The sequence below is a fragment of the Lagopus muta genome, chromosome 1 (genome assembly GCF_023343835.1).
Source record: "Lagopus muta isolate bLagMut1 chromosome 1, bLagMut1 primary, whole genome shotgun sequence".
NCBI lineage: Eukaryota > Metazoa > Chordata > Aves > Galliformes > Phasianidae > Lagopus > Lagopus muta.
Window position 1 is genome coordinate 77,361,150 of NC_064433.1, and position 11,330 is coordinate 77,372,479.

Genomic DNA, 11,330 nt, shown 5'->3' on the forward strand with positions numbered 1-11,330 from the left:
TTTTCTCCCACCTGTTGCTCACCCCATTCCCACAAGCACGTGGTGCAGGTGGCTCAGCAGGACTGTGCCTGGGAGTGTAGGATGGAATGCTGCCCTGACATGGTGCAAGGTACATGGCTACTGCCCTGACAAGTCACGGTTTGGCAGCAAAAGGCAGGGAAGGTGCCCAGGGGCTCAGAATGAGTCTGGCAGTCCACCAACAAAAGTAATGCAGCAGGGGGCTCCAGCCAGCTCACCAGAAAAGGCAGAAGGGGAAAGCACAGTGAAAGAGAGCAGAGAGAGGAAAGCTGCTTTCCAAGTCTAAGAACTGTCAACTGGATGAGTGTGACCAACGCAGAGAGCGGAAGAGGGGCTGAGGTGGTCTGACTGAGCACAGGCTGTTTGCATTGCAGTGCTCTCCAGGTGTGTGTGGCTCACTAGATGCACGGCGCTATGGAGCAGTGCTGGTGTCATGGGTCCTCCTGCTCTGTTGTAGCACAAGGGTGACAGTGGTAAAAATGGTTTCTCAGAGGAGCATAACAATTTGGTTTCCTCTACTGCTTAGCATTGATCTGAAAGAGCCATTACTTCCAGAAAGCACTGGGATTGCATCATTTGGAAACCTTTCCATTTAACACCAATCTTGTCAGCTTCCGTGCTCTTATCTGCAGATCTGTAAGAAATGTGCATCCCTAAGGTCCTGCTCAGGGCAGTACTGTGCCTTGGCCAGGCTCCAAGCTCCATTCCACGTTCTCTTCATCTTCACAGTTTCAGTTCCCCCATTTCCTGCCCTAAATTTACATGACAAGCTGTTCTTCCGCACACCTACCATGGTCCTCTGAGGATACAGCAGTGCTGCAGTGGGGACTTCATCACTTGCTCGGAACAAATTTCAGTGGAATGTGATGGGTGGAGGTGCAAGGTGAAACTAGGGCTATTATTACTGCTCATCTGTGGCTCCTTGTCCTGAGGCTGAGAACAATTCCCAACATCATTTAGATTGTTCCCTCAGAGGGATTTAAAGATTCAGGTGAAGATCTGAACCTGAGCTGCACCTTCTCTATACTTAGCCCTTTTTATCCATCCTTGAGATCATGCCCCTGCCCTTTGATCTTCCTGTCAATTCTGAAAGCCCTGCATCTTGTCATGCACGTTAGCAGAGGGCAAAGAAGACTCCTAGGAAATGGCTCTCTAGTGCCGTATTTGAGAAAAAAATACATCCAGGAAAGGAAGAGACCAAGTTAAAAAAAAAACAAAACAAAACAAAAAAAAAAAAAACAACAAACAGAAGAGATACAGAAGAATCTGTGGGCCCAAGGAATGCTGGGAGACGTGCATGCAGCCAGTTTCATTTGGGCAAGGATTGCAGGAATGGAGGGAACAGAGAAAAAATGTCTGTCTTTACTGTGCATGTCTAAGCAGAAGTCCACAAGAGTGGCTACAAGGAAGGCAAATGGATGGTGATTTCAGACAGGCAAAGGTCTGTGAAAAGATGGGCTGCACAACAGAGAGACAGTGCTGTTCCAGCCAGGAAAAGCTTGAGGATGAGTTCTCTCTGGTGACAACAACATGGTCCAAGGGAATGGCATGGAGCTGCACTGGGAGCAGAGGGCAGTGGGGCCCTGGAACAAACTGCCCAGGGCAATGGGCATGGCCCCAAGCTGTCAGAGTTCAAGGAGTGTTTGAACACCACTCTCAGACATAGGGTTTGAGGTTTGGGTGGTGCTGTGTGGAGCCAGAATTTGGGCTCAGTGATCCTTGTGGATCCCTTCAAACTTGGGATTTTCTATGGTTCTGTGATTCTGTGGAAGAGATTACCACAGAAGACAAGCCTTCATGCTTTGGGGACCAAACAGAGGAGGATGGAAGGAGAGAGTGAACTGGGAAGCAGAAGCAGGCATCTGGTGCTAAGGGCTGTGGAGACATGATGGAGGGGAGGTAGGATCGGTCCTGGGGAAAACTATGAGAGGGCAAATTCTGGACCAGAATGAAGGAGCTGGTCTGCTCGGGGATGCTGAAGGTTCAGGTTTACCACTTAGTGTGCTAGGAGACAGTGACCAAAGCTGCACACAGCATCCAGAGCTTGTCCGTACAGCAAAGCTGAGGGACAAACATCACAAGGTGAGGAGCCTGCTGCTGGAAGTTGCAAGGCCTCCTCAGCATCTGCCCAGTCAGCCAATGAGCTGAGGGATGGGGTGAGTTGTTCAATTCTTTTCCAAAGAGAAGTGCCTTCAGGTGGGTTTTCAGGACATTATTCTTTGTTCCACCTTTGGCTCCCTTTGTTCCACCTCTGGGAGCAATCTCATCACCACTGCTCTGTCAAGAGAAAGAGAAAACAGTGGCAAGGGGCTAGCTCAGGTGCTGATCTCCCCCCCATCAATTTATACAGCTGAGTCTGACAGCCCTAAGCCACCACTAGGATGCATTCCTCAGGCTCTGACATGGTGTCCCTGGGCCTGCACCCTGCGCCCTAACCATGCGTGGTACAGGCAGCAGGCAAGGGGCAGCCATGCTGTAACACTGTTCAGGCTTGCAGGCAGCTGGTACGAGACTTCCTCTGCAAAGAGTAGTCTGAAAAATCCTCTCCTTAGGATAAATACCTGCCTCCTGGGAGCTGAGGGAAACCTGCATCTCGCTCAGCAAACTCTGACCAAGCAGAATTTAATCCTGCTTGAAGCAGCAAAAGACAGAGCTGCTTAGGGGAAGGGATTCTGAAGAGAAAATCAAAGAGTTCATGAGGAGCAACTACATAAAAATGGTAAGCAAAATTGGGATTCAGGAGCTGTCAATGCCTGGGGAGTGCCCACAGCCAGAGAGCAGCCTGGCATGGAGAAAGCAAGGCCTTTGAGCAACAGGCCAGAGCAAGATGGAATGCTGTGGCTCACAGAGGGTAGCAGTAGTTCTGCAGGTCCTTGGAGTCTTATAGGTCTTGGACAAAGTGCCAGCTTTAAGGATGAACACCTAAAACATTTCTGGACACACATTCCTACCAAGGAGAAAGACTGAAATAATAAAGACCATATTTGTCTACAAGAGTGAAGATGTCAGAATCACTGGTGGAGTTTTAAGTACACCAAATGGAAAAGAGAGAACAAAACTGAGATGTTGTTCAATCTTATAGTATAGCTGTAACTTGAACATGAGTTGCAGTTCTGGTTCATTGCCCTCTCTATGCAAGCGTATCATCTATGCTCTGTAAACAACTGAAAAGTGCTTAGAGAACAACAGAGGTGATGAGATGCAGCAGTTTACATGTAAGGAATGACTAATTGTGCTCTGCATTCTGCAAAAGGGATGGATAAAGATGGATATGACAGAGATCAATACAATTCTGAGTGATGCTGAGGTGAATAGAGACCATTTATTTGCAGATTCAACTCAAAAGAACCTCCAAGTGGAACTAGTGCCTTCTGGGTGTATCAGAACCAGGAACTTCTTCATAAAGCATGCTACTGACTTGTGGAATTCCTCACTACTGTGCACTGAAGATATTAAACTTTGACTATGGTACAAAAAGTGACAGGACAACTGTGTAGAAAACCTGTGAAAGCCTTGCATGTCGTAAATGCTGCCACTAGCTTTGGAAGCTGGTGAAAAACTGGGCTAGGAAAATAGGAGAAATACCACTATCTGCTTATGCTAATCTCAGATTCCTCCCGAGGTGTCCACATTATTATTATTAGTAGTAGTAGTTTTAGTTTTAGTTTTAGTTTTATTTTATTTAAACTAGAAGGGAACTTTGTTAGAGCAATCCCTCAGTTTCCTTGATGGAGGACTGATGAGCACTGCCTGCTGATGCAAGTGCAGCAGAACTTCAGCAAGAAGTTCTTCAGCTTCTCAGTGTTCATGTAAGCAGGACACAAGATCAAAAGGATGTTTGATGAGGTTTAGCATGACCTTCCCAAACGCTAAGGGCATTGACTGGGTACAGTGAGACATTTCAGTCGTTCAACCAAAAATCAGCCTTTATCAGAGACACCTGCATTTCCATAACTGAGCAGTCTTATTGTTGGCCTTTCTACCTCACATCTCCCTCCCTTAATTTGTCTTCCCAGATTCAAGGTTGCCCACGTGGAAAAGCCACCTCTAGCTCAGAAAGATGGGAGAAATGGAACAGATGAAGCAGGAGGCTGAGCAGCTGAAGAAGCAGATTGCGGTAACGCTGGCAATAGTCATGAAACTGCTGGCAGAGTGTCTATCCCTTGTGTCTAAGTCTCCAACTTGGAGCTGAGCTTTCTCCAAGTATATCCTTGGAGCCTTCTGCAACACCGCACAGCCCTCTATGTACTAATGGAGATCTTCCTAGTATGGAGGGAGGGATTGGAAGGAAAAGTAGACAACAAGGGGGAGAATGGAATGGACACTGGCATCATGACTGCAGATGAGCAAAGACTAATTCATCTCCAGACCTCTGTCTGTGGGGGCAGCTGGTGTTCTGTCAGGCTGGAGGATTCATGGAAAAGGTGTTGCATGGAGAACTGGGGAGCCTTAGACTCACCTCTCTACTGCTTGTTTGACTGGTGCTGAGCAGCCCTTATCACAGAGCAGGAACTCCCTGTGCTGGGTACAATACAAACTAAGCAAAACTCCTATCCATTTTAAATGAGACTGTAGGGAAGGCCTCTGAATTTTACTTGCTGTTGCCTCCGTCACACACCTTTTTTTCTGTCTCATCCACTCTTGTCTCTCCTCCAGGATGCCCGGAAAGCTTGTGCAGACACAACACTTGCTCAGGTAAGGGCCAGGAGTGATTGGGCAGGTTAACATGCATGAGGTCAGCTAGCATCACTTCCAAGGGGACTCTCCAGGTTGGAAGCAATTAGGAAGCAGGGATAGGGAGGCAGTACAGCTCCTGTTGGTCCCAGATTAATTCTTTCCCTCCCCCTGCTCTTTCCTCAGATTGTGTCTGGAATGGAGGTTGTCGGCCGCATTCAGATGCGGACCCGAAGGACTCTGCGTGGGCACTTGGCCAAGATCTACGCCATGCACTGGTCAACAGACTCCAAGTGAGAAAGATGCTGCTGATCTGCTGGGTGCCTGGCAGCACGTAGATATAGAGAGCAAGAAGGCTCTGGCAAAGAAAGACCTACTAACACAGTCTTATTCCTTTCTTGCAGACTACTGGTCAGTGCCTCACAAGATGGGAAACTGATTGTGTGGGACACATACACAACTAACAAGGTAAGAGTCATGTGGCTGCAGAAAACTGGGATGGGATGCGGGATTGGAACCCTTCAGATGCCCTCGCCCTGCTCTCCCATCTCCTCTGCTGCCAGAGGCCAGACATGGTTTCTTGTCCTCCCAGGTTCACGCCATCCCTTTGCGTTCCTCCTGGGTCATGACCTGTGCCTATGCACCCTCAGGTAATTTTGTGGCCTGTGGGGGCCTTGACAACATGTGCTCCATCTACAACCTCAAGACGCGTGAAGGCAATGTCAAAGTGAGCAGGGAACTCTCAGCTCATACAGGTGGGTGTTCTGCCTGTCAGCGGCCTGGGTGCCTCTGCTTCCAAATCTCACTCTTCTAGCCCTGCTCTGTCTCATATTCATTGGTTCCTGCTCCCCAGGTTACCTCTCCTGCTGCCGGTTTCTTGATGACAACAGTATTGTGACTAGCTCTGGAGATACCACATGGTAAGTGTTATCCTCTGTATCTTATTGACACGAGCAGCCACAGGCACTGAAAACTCACACTGGTCCCATCATATACTGTATTTTGGGAGAGCTCTGCCTCATGGTGGTGTGTGATCTCAGGCGCAGACTCTATGCAGCCCCTTTGGCTCTTCTGGCTGAACACGTGGTGCTCTTTCTGCAGCATCTTTCTTCCCACTTTATGTAAGGATGTTTTACCTGAAAGCCACAAAGAGCAACTCAAGAAGCCAGACTCATTGCTCTGCAGCTGCTGTTTTTCCCTGTGCAGGTTGGGTCAAGATACAGGTCTATCGGTGAAACGGGTCTATACTCCCACTCATCTCACGTGGTAGCCAGGCCCATGACTTCCCTCCTTTTCCTTGCAAGCAGAACAACTCTTTAAGCCAGCTAACAGCACTGTATGGCCTTGTCTGGCTCTGACAAGTTCTCTCTTCCACAGTGCGCTCTGGGACATTGAGACAGGGCAGCAGAAGACCGTTTTCCTGGGTCACACTGGAGACTGTATGAGCTTGGCAGTTTCCCCAGACTTCAAACTGTTCATCTCTGGAGCCTGTGATGCCACTGCCAAACTGTGGGACGTACGGGAGGGTACCTGCCGCCAGACATTCTCAGGGCATGAGTCTGACATCAATGCCATCTGCGTACGTATGCCATCTGTGTGGTAGAGGGGAAAAAAGAAAAAAGAGGATGGACCAGCAATAAAATAGAGTCTCAGGTCATGGTTGAGAGAGGCTGTCAGTCACATGAGGAACAAGGGTCTTGGGATTCAGCCTGAAGCAAAGAGGGCTTGAGTTCAGGTTGGGGGCTGGTTCTTCGCAGGCACTGGGGCACCAGAGCACCTGCCATTCTTCAAACCTGGCTTGGACCCAGCCAGTACACTGTCATCTGTGGAGCTCAGCACGATAACACGTGTTTATGCTGCTTTGCTTGTACCAGCTGTTGGGAACCTCAGCTTCGGCATGATCTAGGAGCCTTGACAGAAGACACAAGTGAGGTAGCTGGAATATCTAATTTAGCTGAAAGTCTCGTCTTCAGCTTGTAGGGGTGGTAACTTGGGATCACAAGATCATCTGAAGAGGAAATCCTTATGTAAGGCAGCAGAGAGATCTGGGAAAGTATCAACCGTAGAGGCAAGGATTCAAACCAGAGCCCTAGAGGTGACAGAACAGTATACAGTGTCATCTCTTTCTGCTAATTAAATGGGTCTGCTGGCTTCCTGCAGTGTACAGCTTCTCTCACCTGACACGTGGCTATTCTTCTGCCACACCTGTGTAGCTTGATTTCTGCTCTGGGAGCTGGGGCAGGACACACCCAAGAAGCACTTATGAGAAGGTGGCTTCCTGATGGTTAGCAGAGAGGTGAAAATCCATAAAAACAGCCTCATTAAAATCCGATGTGCCCTTCACAGTTCTTCCCTAATGGCGAAGCCATCTGCACTGGCTCAGATGATGCCACCTGCCGCCTCTTTGACCTCCGGGCAGACCAGGAGCTCATAGTGTACTCTCACGAAAGCATCATCTGCGGAATCACATCAGTCGCCTTCTCCCGCAGCGGGCGCCTCTTGCTTGCTGGATATGATGACTTCAATTGCAACATCTGGGACTCCCTGAAAGCAGAACGTGTGGGTGAGTGGCTCCTGGAGGCACTTCTTTCATTCTCTGCAGAGGTCTTCTATCCCTACCAAAGAAAGGAAAAGCAATGTATCCCTAATTTTTCTGAAAGGGACACATCCTATACCAACCAAAACTCAGCAGTGCTTTCTTGTGCTTAAATAATAAATAAACTACCTTACTAAATGTTGGCTTTAATGTTGATCAGGTCAAGGCTTGAAACAAGTTTTTCAGAAGAGAAAAGTGTCAATATTCCTCTTAGCTAAACTGCTCTCAAACATCAGTATTATGTCATACATTCTTACAGCGCTGCACGGTGGCCAGGCACCAAGCTGAGCATGGACCTGGGCTTCTATCCAGCAGCTTTGGATGCTCTGATGCAAAGGATACGCCTAGTTACTATCTTTCTTCTAGACGTGGCTCCTAGTCCCCCAAAACTTATCACAGCCCACATTTGATCTCCAAAAGCATTGCTCTCTTAGTTTTGTCAAGGACACCTTCCTTTCTTAGCCTTACAATGGCTCCATGGTGAAAACAGTTGGCAACGATCTCTTGCATTGAGGATGCTTCTAGCTGGACATTCTTAAGAACATTGCTCCTTGGCCAGATACCCTAGTTGTACACCATGCACAAATGTTCTTCTGCACACTTGCTCTGATTAGCCAGGTACAGATTGCTAATCACATTTTGCGGGAACAGAATGATGCATAAAAGACTGGGTACACAGACTGTGGGGAAAGCACTCAGCTCAGTTAAGCCTTTTGCCTTCTCTCAGCCCTATTTCTTCTACTGATTTCTCATCATCTTCTCCCATCAGGAATCCTTTCTGGCCACGACAACAGGGTGAGCTGCTTGGGCGTTACAGCAGATGGCATGGCTGTTGCCACTGGCTCCTGGGACAGCTTCCTCAAGATTTGGAACTAAGGGCAGCAGAGGAGAGAGAAAGAACAGCGGAAGCATGGCCCACAGCAACCGCATCATCAGCCAAGCACAACAGAAACACCCACTTGTCACTCTCACTTCTCGCTACACACAGGTTGCTTACAGGGGTCTCCTAGAGTGAAAGGGGAAGGAGGAGGAGCACACACACTGGCTGTTCTCTCTAACTCTAAGTAAGCCTAAATTCTTGCAGGCTTGAAGACCTATAAAACACATCAGTTATATCTCTGGACTTTCCAGTACACCTCAAACACTGCATCTTCCTCCAAACACCACCACCCACATTTGGTATCCAGCCCTTGGAGGACCCCTCATTCAACACCTCTGTCCTAGACCTTTGATTTAACTATACCTAGCTTCTGTGGGGCTGTCATACTTCTGCAGGCAGCCTCAGAGATATACTAGGCTTGAGATTTATAACATGCAACCCTTACCAAGCAGGTAGTGTAACTTGGGCTCACTTTCTATTGGGAAAAACTTAAGACTTATCTATGGATAAATGGGGGGAAAAAAATATAGCCCTCAGACTACCAGAGAATGTTTTATTTATTGTTTGCTTCTTGCTGTTTCTTCTCTTTTTGCCTCATTCCTATATTGTGCAGTGACCCTGTCTAACCAGTAGCCATCAGCTACCGCTTTCATGTCTGTTCTAGGTCTCCATAGTCCAGGCAAATAAAGAAAGCTGACATAAGCACCACAGACTGTTATTTCCAGAGCCGCTCTTCTCCCGTGAACACTCTCTTGATTCTCTCTCTAAAGAATGTATTCTTTTAAGTCCACAAGGAACGTGTTCCTCTGTTGTTTTGTTGAGAATAGCCCTATTTGTCCTGAAGTTCACTGCTCTGAGTTAGAATGGGGCACTGAAATTATATCCCTGCAAGCCTTGGAGATCTGTAACAATTTAAATCTCTCAGCTCAGGAGACAGCTGAGCATCAGAGCTAATGGAAAGCTGACATATTAGTCCCTTAAACTTAGAATAAAAGAAGACACACATGCTGGACAAGCAGAATGCTCCTACTGTCACCTCAGATACAGAGTATCAAACACCAGCTAAGTTTTAAGATTAATTTATTTACTATAAGAACTATACAGTCAGTACAGCCTACGGAGAACCAAAGCCTGTACGTATATGAATATATATAAGGTTAAGAGTATTATCTTCCCACCAGAAAAAGGTGAAGATAAATCATGAGTCTGGAGTCTTAGTTGATTTCAGGATTTCCCAGTCCTAGAGGACTCTCTGAAAAGAGAATTACAGGAAGATTTTTGGGAAAGAAATCTCTAGTTCTCCACAAAAGGACACTGTTGGTTTTCTTTGTTTAAATCACTCCAAGCACAGTTCCCAGCTTTGAGGTTCCTGCTCAGATCCACTGCCACATCCTTCTCCCCAGGGTTCTCCCCCAGTATGTGCTTCTTAACCTACAGAAGGAAAAAAATGATGGTAAAATACAAACCGAGTTATTCAACTCTCAGTAAAATACATAAGCCATTTTCAGGCCATCCACCTTTGACGGAATATCTGGCACTCTAATGTAAGAGTACAGGATTTTCATAGAAAATATAGAGAGGATGCAATGGAAGGGAGTAATATTGTGGTAGAGTTAGGAATACAGATATGGAACAAGATTTGAGAGGGATCTAGGCATAAGACCATCCCATATAAGCATTCTCAGGATATCACCAGGCTCTACAGGTTTGGGAGACCATAGTTCCAGCCTGTGGCTATACAAAAAAAATGGAGAGATTTGTTATTTCAGCCCCTTCCCCTCCCACAGTATGAAGCAGTGAGATTTACCTGACGTTGGACAGGAGCACTGGGGGAATTATCGTCTTGTAGGATACTGAAGGGAGAACGGACAATCCCACCAGAGGTTGCCAAGATCTTGTTGCTGGCCTTGCGTCTTGCATGCTTGTTCACTGAGAAGCAAAGGAAACAAGTCAGTGTGTCACAACAAGGCTAAATGGTCCTGGATTTTACGTGCTTCCTGACATATGATCTCATACATGTTATCCAGAAGGTAAGAGGATCAGAACGAGACAAAGGCAGAGGCTGGCAGGGACCTCTGGATCTATCTGACCATGCTCTGTTCCAGCAGGGACACTGAGGGCTGAGTGCCAAGGACCACAATTGGGTGGGTATTAGAGATCTCCAGGGAGAGCCCAGAGCCTGTGGGCAACCCATGCCAGGGCACCATCACCAGCACAGCACAGAAGCGCTGCCTGGTGTTCAGAGAGAACCCTACTGTTCTCTCTCATGAACTCTCTGGTTCGTGCCCATTGCTTCTAGTCCTGACAGTGGGCAACGCTGCTAAGAGCCCGGCTCTGTCCTCTGTGCACGCTCCTCTGGGGTGTAACTCTTCAATCCCTGAGAGAACTCATTTAGAGAAGCAGTCCCCAGCCTGTCAGCTGGAAGAACCGTTGGAGACCGACCGCTTGCTCCAGCACACACCCGCCCCACACAGCCCCTCAGCCACCCCCAAGGGGCTCACCAGAGGCCAAGCCAGGCCCGGCACAGCGGTGCGGCCGCAGGGTCGCCTCGCAGCCGGGCTCGGGGCCCCTGTCGGGCTGCAGCTCCGCGGCGCCCCGCAGGGCTGGCTCTTCACACGCGCGCGCTGCTGCGGGTGGTGGAGGCTCCGGGGGCGCGGTGTCGACGGCGAAGGCCTCTCCGAGCTGCCTGACCAGGCACTCCACGCTGTCTGCGGGGGAAGAGACAGCGCTCAGCCCACACCGGGAATAGGCCCCGGGGAGGCGGCCCGGCACTCACCGCTCTGCGTGTCCTTCATGGGCGTGCGGGATATGCCGGGCGTCGGCGAGCGCGGGTCGGCGTCCTGAGCGCCTGCCTGGGCAGGCCCGGGCTGGGGGCTGCCGGCGGGGGAGCTCACCACCTGCGGGAGGACAGCGGGCGCTGAGGGGCCGCGGAGAGCAGTGAGGAGGGAGGAAAGGGGGAAACGCTGTACCTCAATGGGGGTGCGCAGGATGCCGGCACTCGGGGAGCGCGGATCGCTAACGTGAGCCAGGTGGCGGTTGCGGAGGGGACCGGGCACGGGAGTAGTAGGAGCACTGCCCGAGGCGCCCATAGCGGCGGGCGTGGAGCCGCGCGGTCCCCAGCCGGCGGCGCTGCCGCGATTCAAATCTCCCGCTCGGCCGCGG

The 11,330-nt window shown here is 49.3% G+C and overlaps 2 protein-coding genes across 2 annotated transcripts; one reads left to right on the top strand and one right to left on the bottom strand.

Moving 5' to 3' along the window:
* Positions 1-4,058: 4,058 nt before the first annotated feature.
* On the top strand, positions 4,059-8,195 carry GNB3 (G protein subunit beta 3). The gene is made up of 9 exons (XM_048928281.1): positions 4,059-4,135; positions 4,675-4,713; positions 4,879-4,985; positions 5,097-5,160; positions 5,285-5,447; positions 5,546-5,612; positions 6,070-6,271; positions 7,039-7,255; positions 8,058-8,195. Exons 1-9 carry the CDS (start codon positions 4,079-4,081, stop codon positions 8,162-8,164), a joined length of 1,023 nt encoding a protein of 340 aa, XP_048784238.1. The 5' UTR covers positions 4,059-4,078; the 3' UTR covers positions 8,165-8,195.
* A 1,036-nt stretch (positions 8,196-9,231) lies between these two features.
* On the bottom strand, positions 9,232-11,317 carry CDCA3 (cell division cycle associated 3). Its single transcript, XM_048928353.1, has 5 exons — positions 11,138-11,317; positions 10,945-11,065; positions 10,670-10,876; positions 9,976-10,097; positions 9,232-9,599 (listed from the first exon to the last, which is right to left on the bottom strand). Exons 1-5 carry the CDS (start codon positions 11,255-11,257, stop codon positions 9,462-9,464), a joined length of 708 nt encoding a protein of 235 aa, XP_048784310.1. The 5' UTR covers positions 11,258-11,317; the 3' UTR covers positions 9,232-9,461.
* Between the last annotated feature and the right edge of the window lie 13 nt (positions 11,318-11,330).

Excerpts from the sequence above, each read along its gene's own strand:
- GNB3 (XM_048928281.1), top strand. The coding sequence starts at position 4,079 with ATGGGAGAAATGGAACAGATGAAGCAGGAGGCTGAGCAGCTGAAGAAG. Across the intron at positions 5,161-5,284 it reads ACACATACACAACTAACAAG|GTTCACGCCATCCCTTTGCG; the intron begins GTAAGAGTCATG and ends TTGTCCTCCCAG. Across the intron at positions 6,272-7,038 it reads CTGACATCAATGCCATCTGC|TTCTTCCCTAATGGCGAAGC; the intron begins GTACGTATGCCA and ends TGCCCTTCACAG.
- CDCA3 (XM_048928353.1), bottom strand. The coding sequence starts at position 11,257 with ATGGGCGCCTCGGGCAGTGCTCCTACTACTCCCGTGCCCGGTCCCCTC. Across the intron at positions 11,066-11,137 it reads TCCTGCGCACCCCCATTGAG|GTGGTGAGCTCCCCCGCCGG; the intron begins GTACAGCGTTTC and ends GTCCTCCCGCAG. Across the intron at positions 9,600-9,975 it reads GTGCTCCTGTCCAACGTCAG|GTTAAGAAGCACATACTGGG; the intron begins GTAAATCTCACT and ends TTCCTTCTGTAG.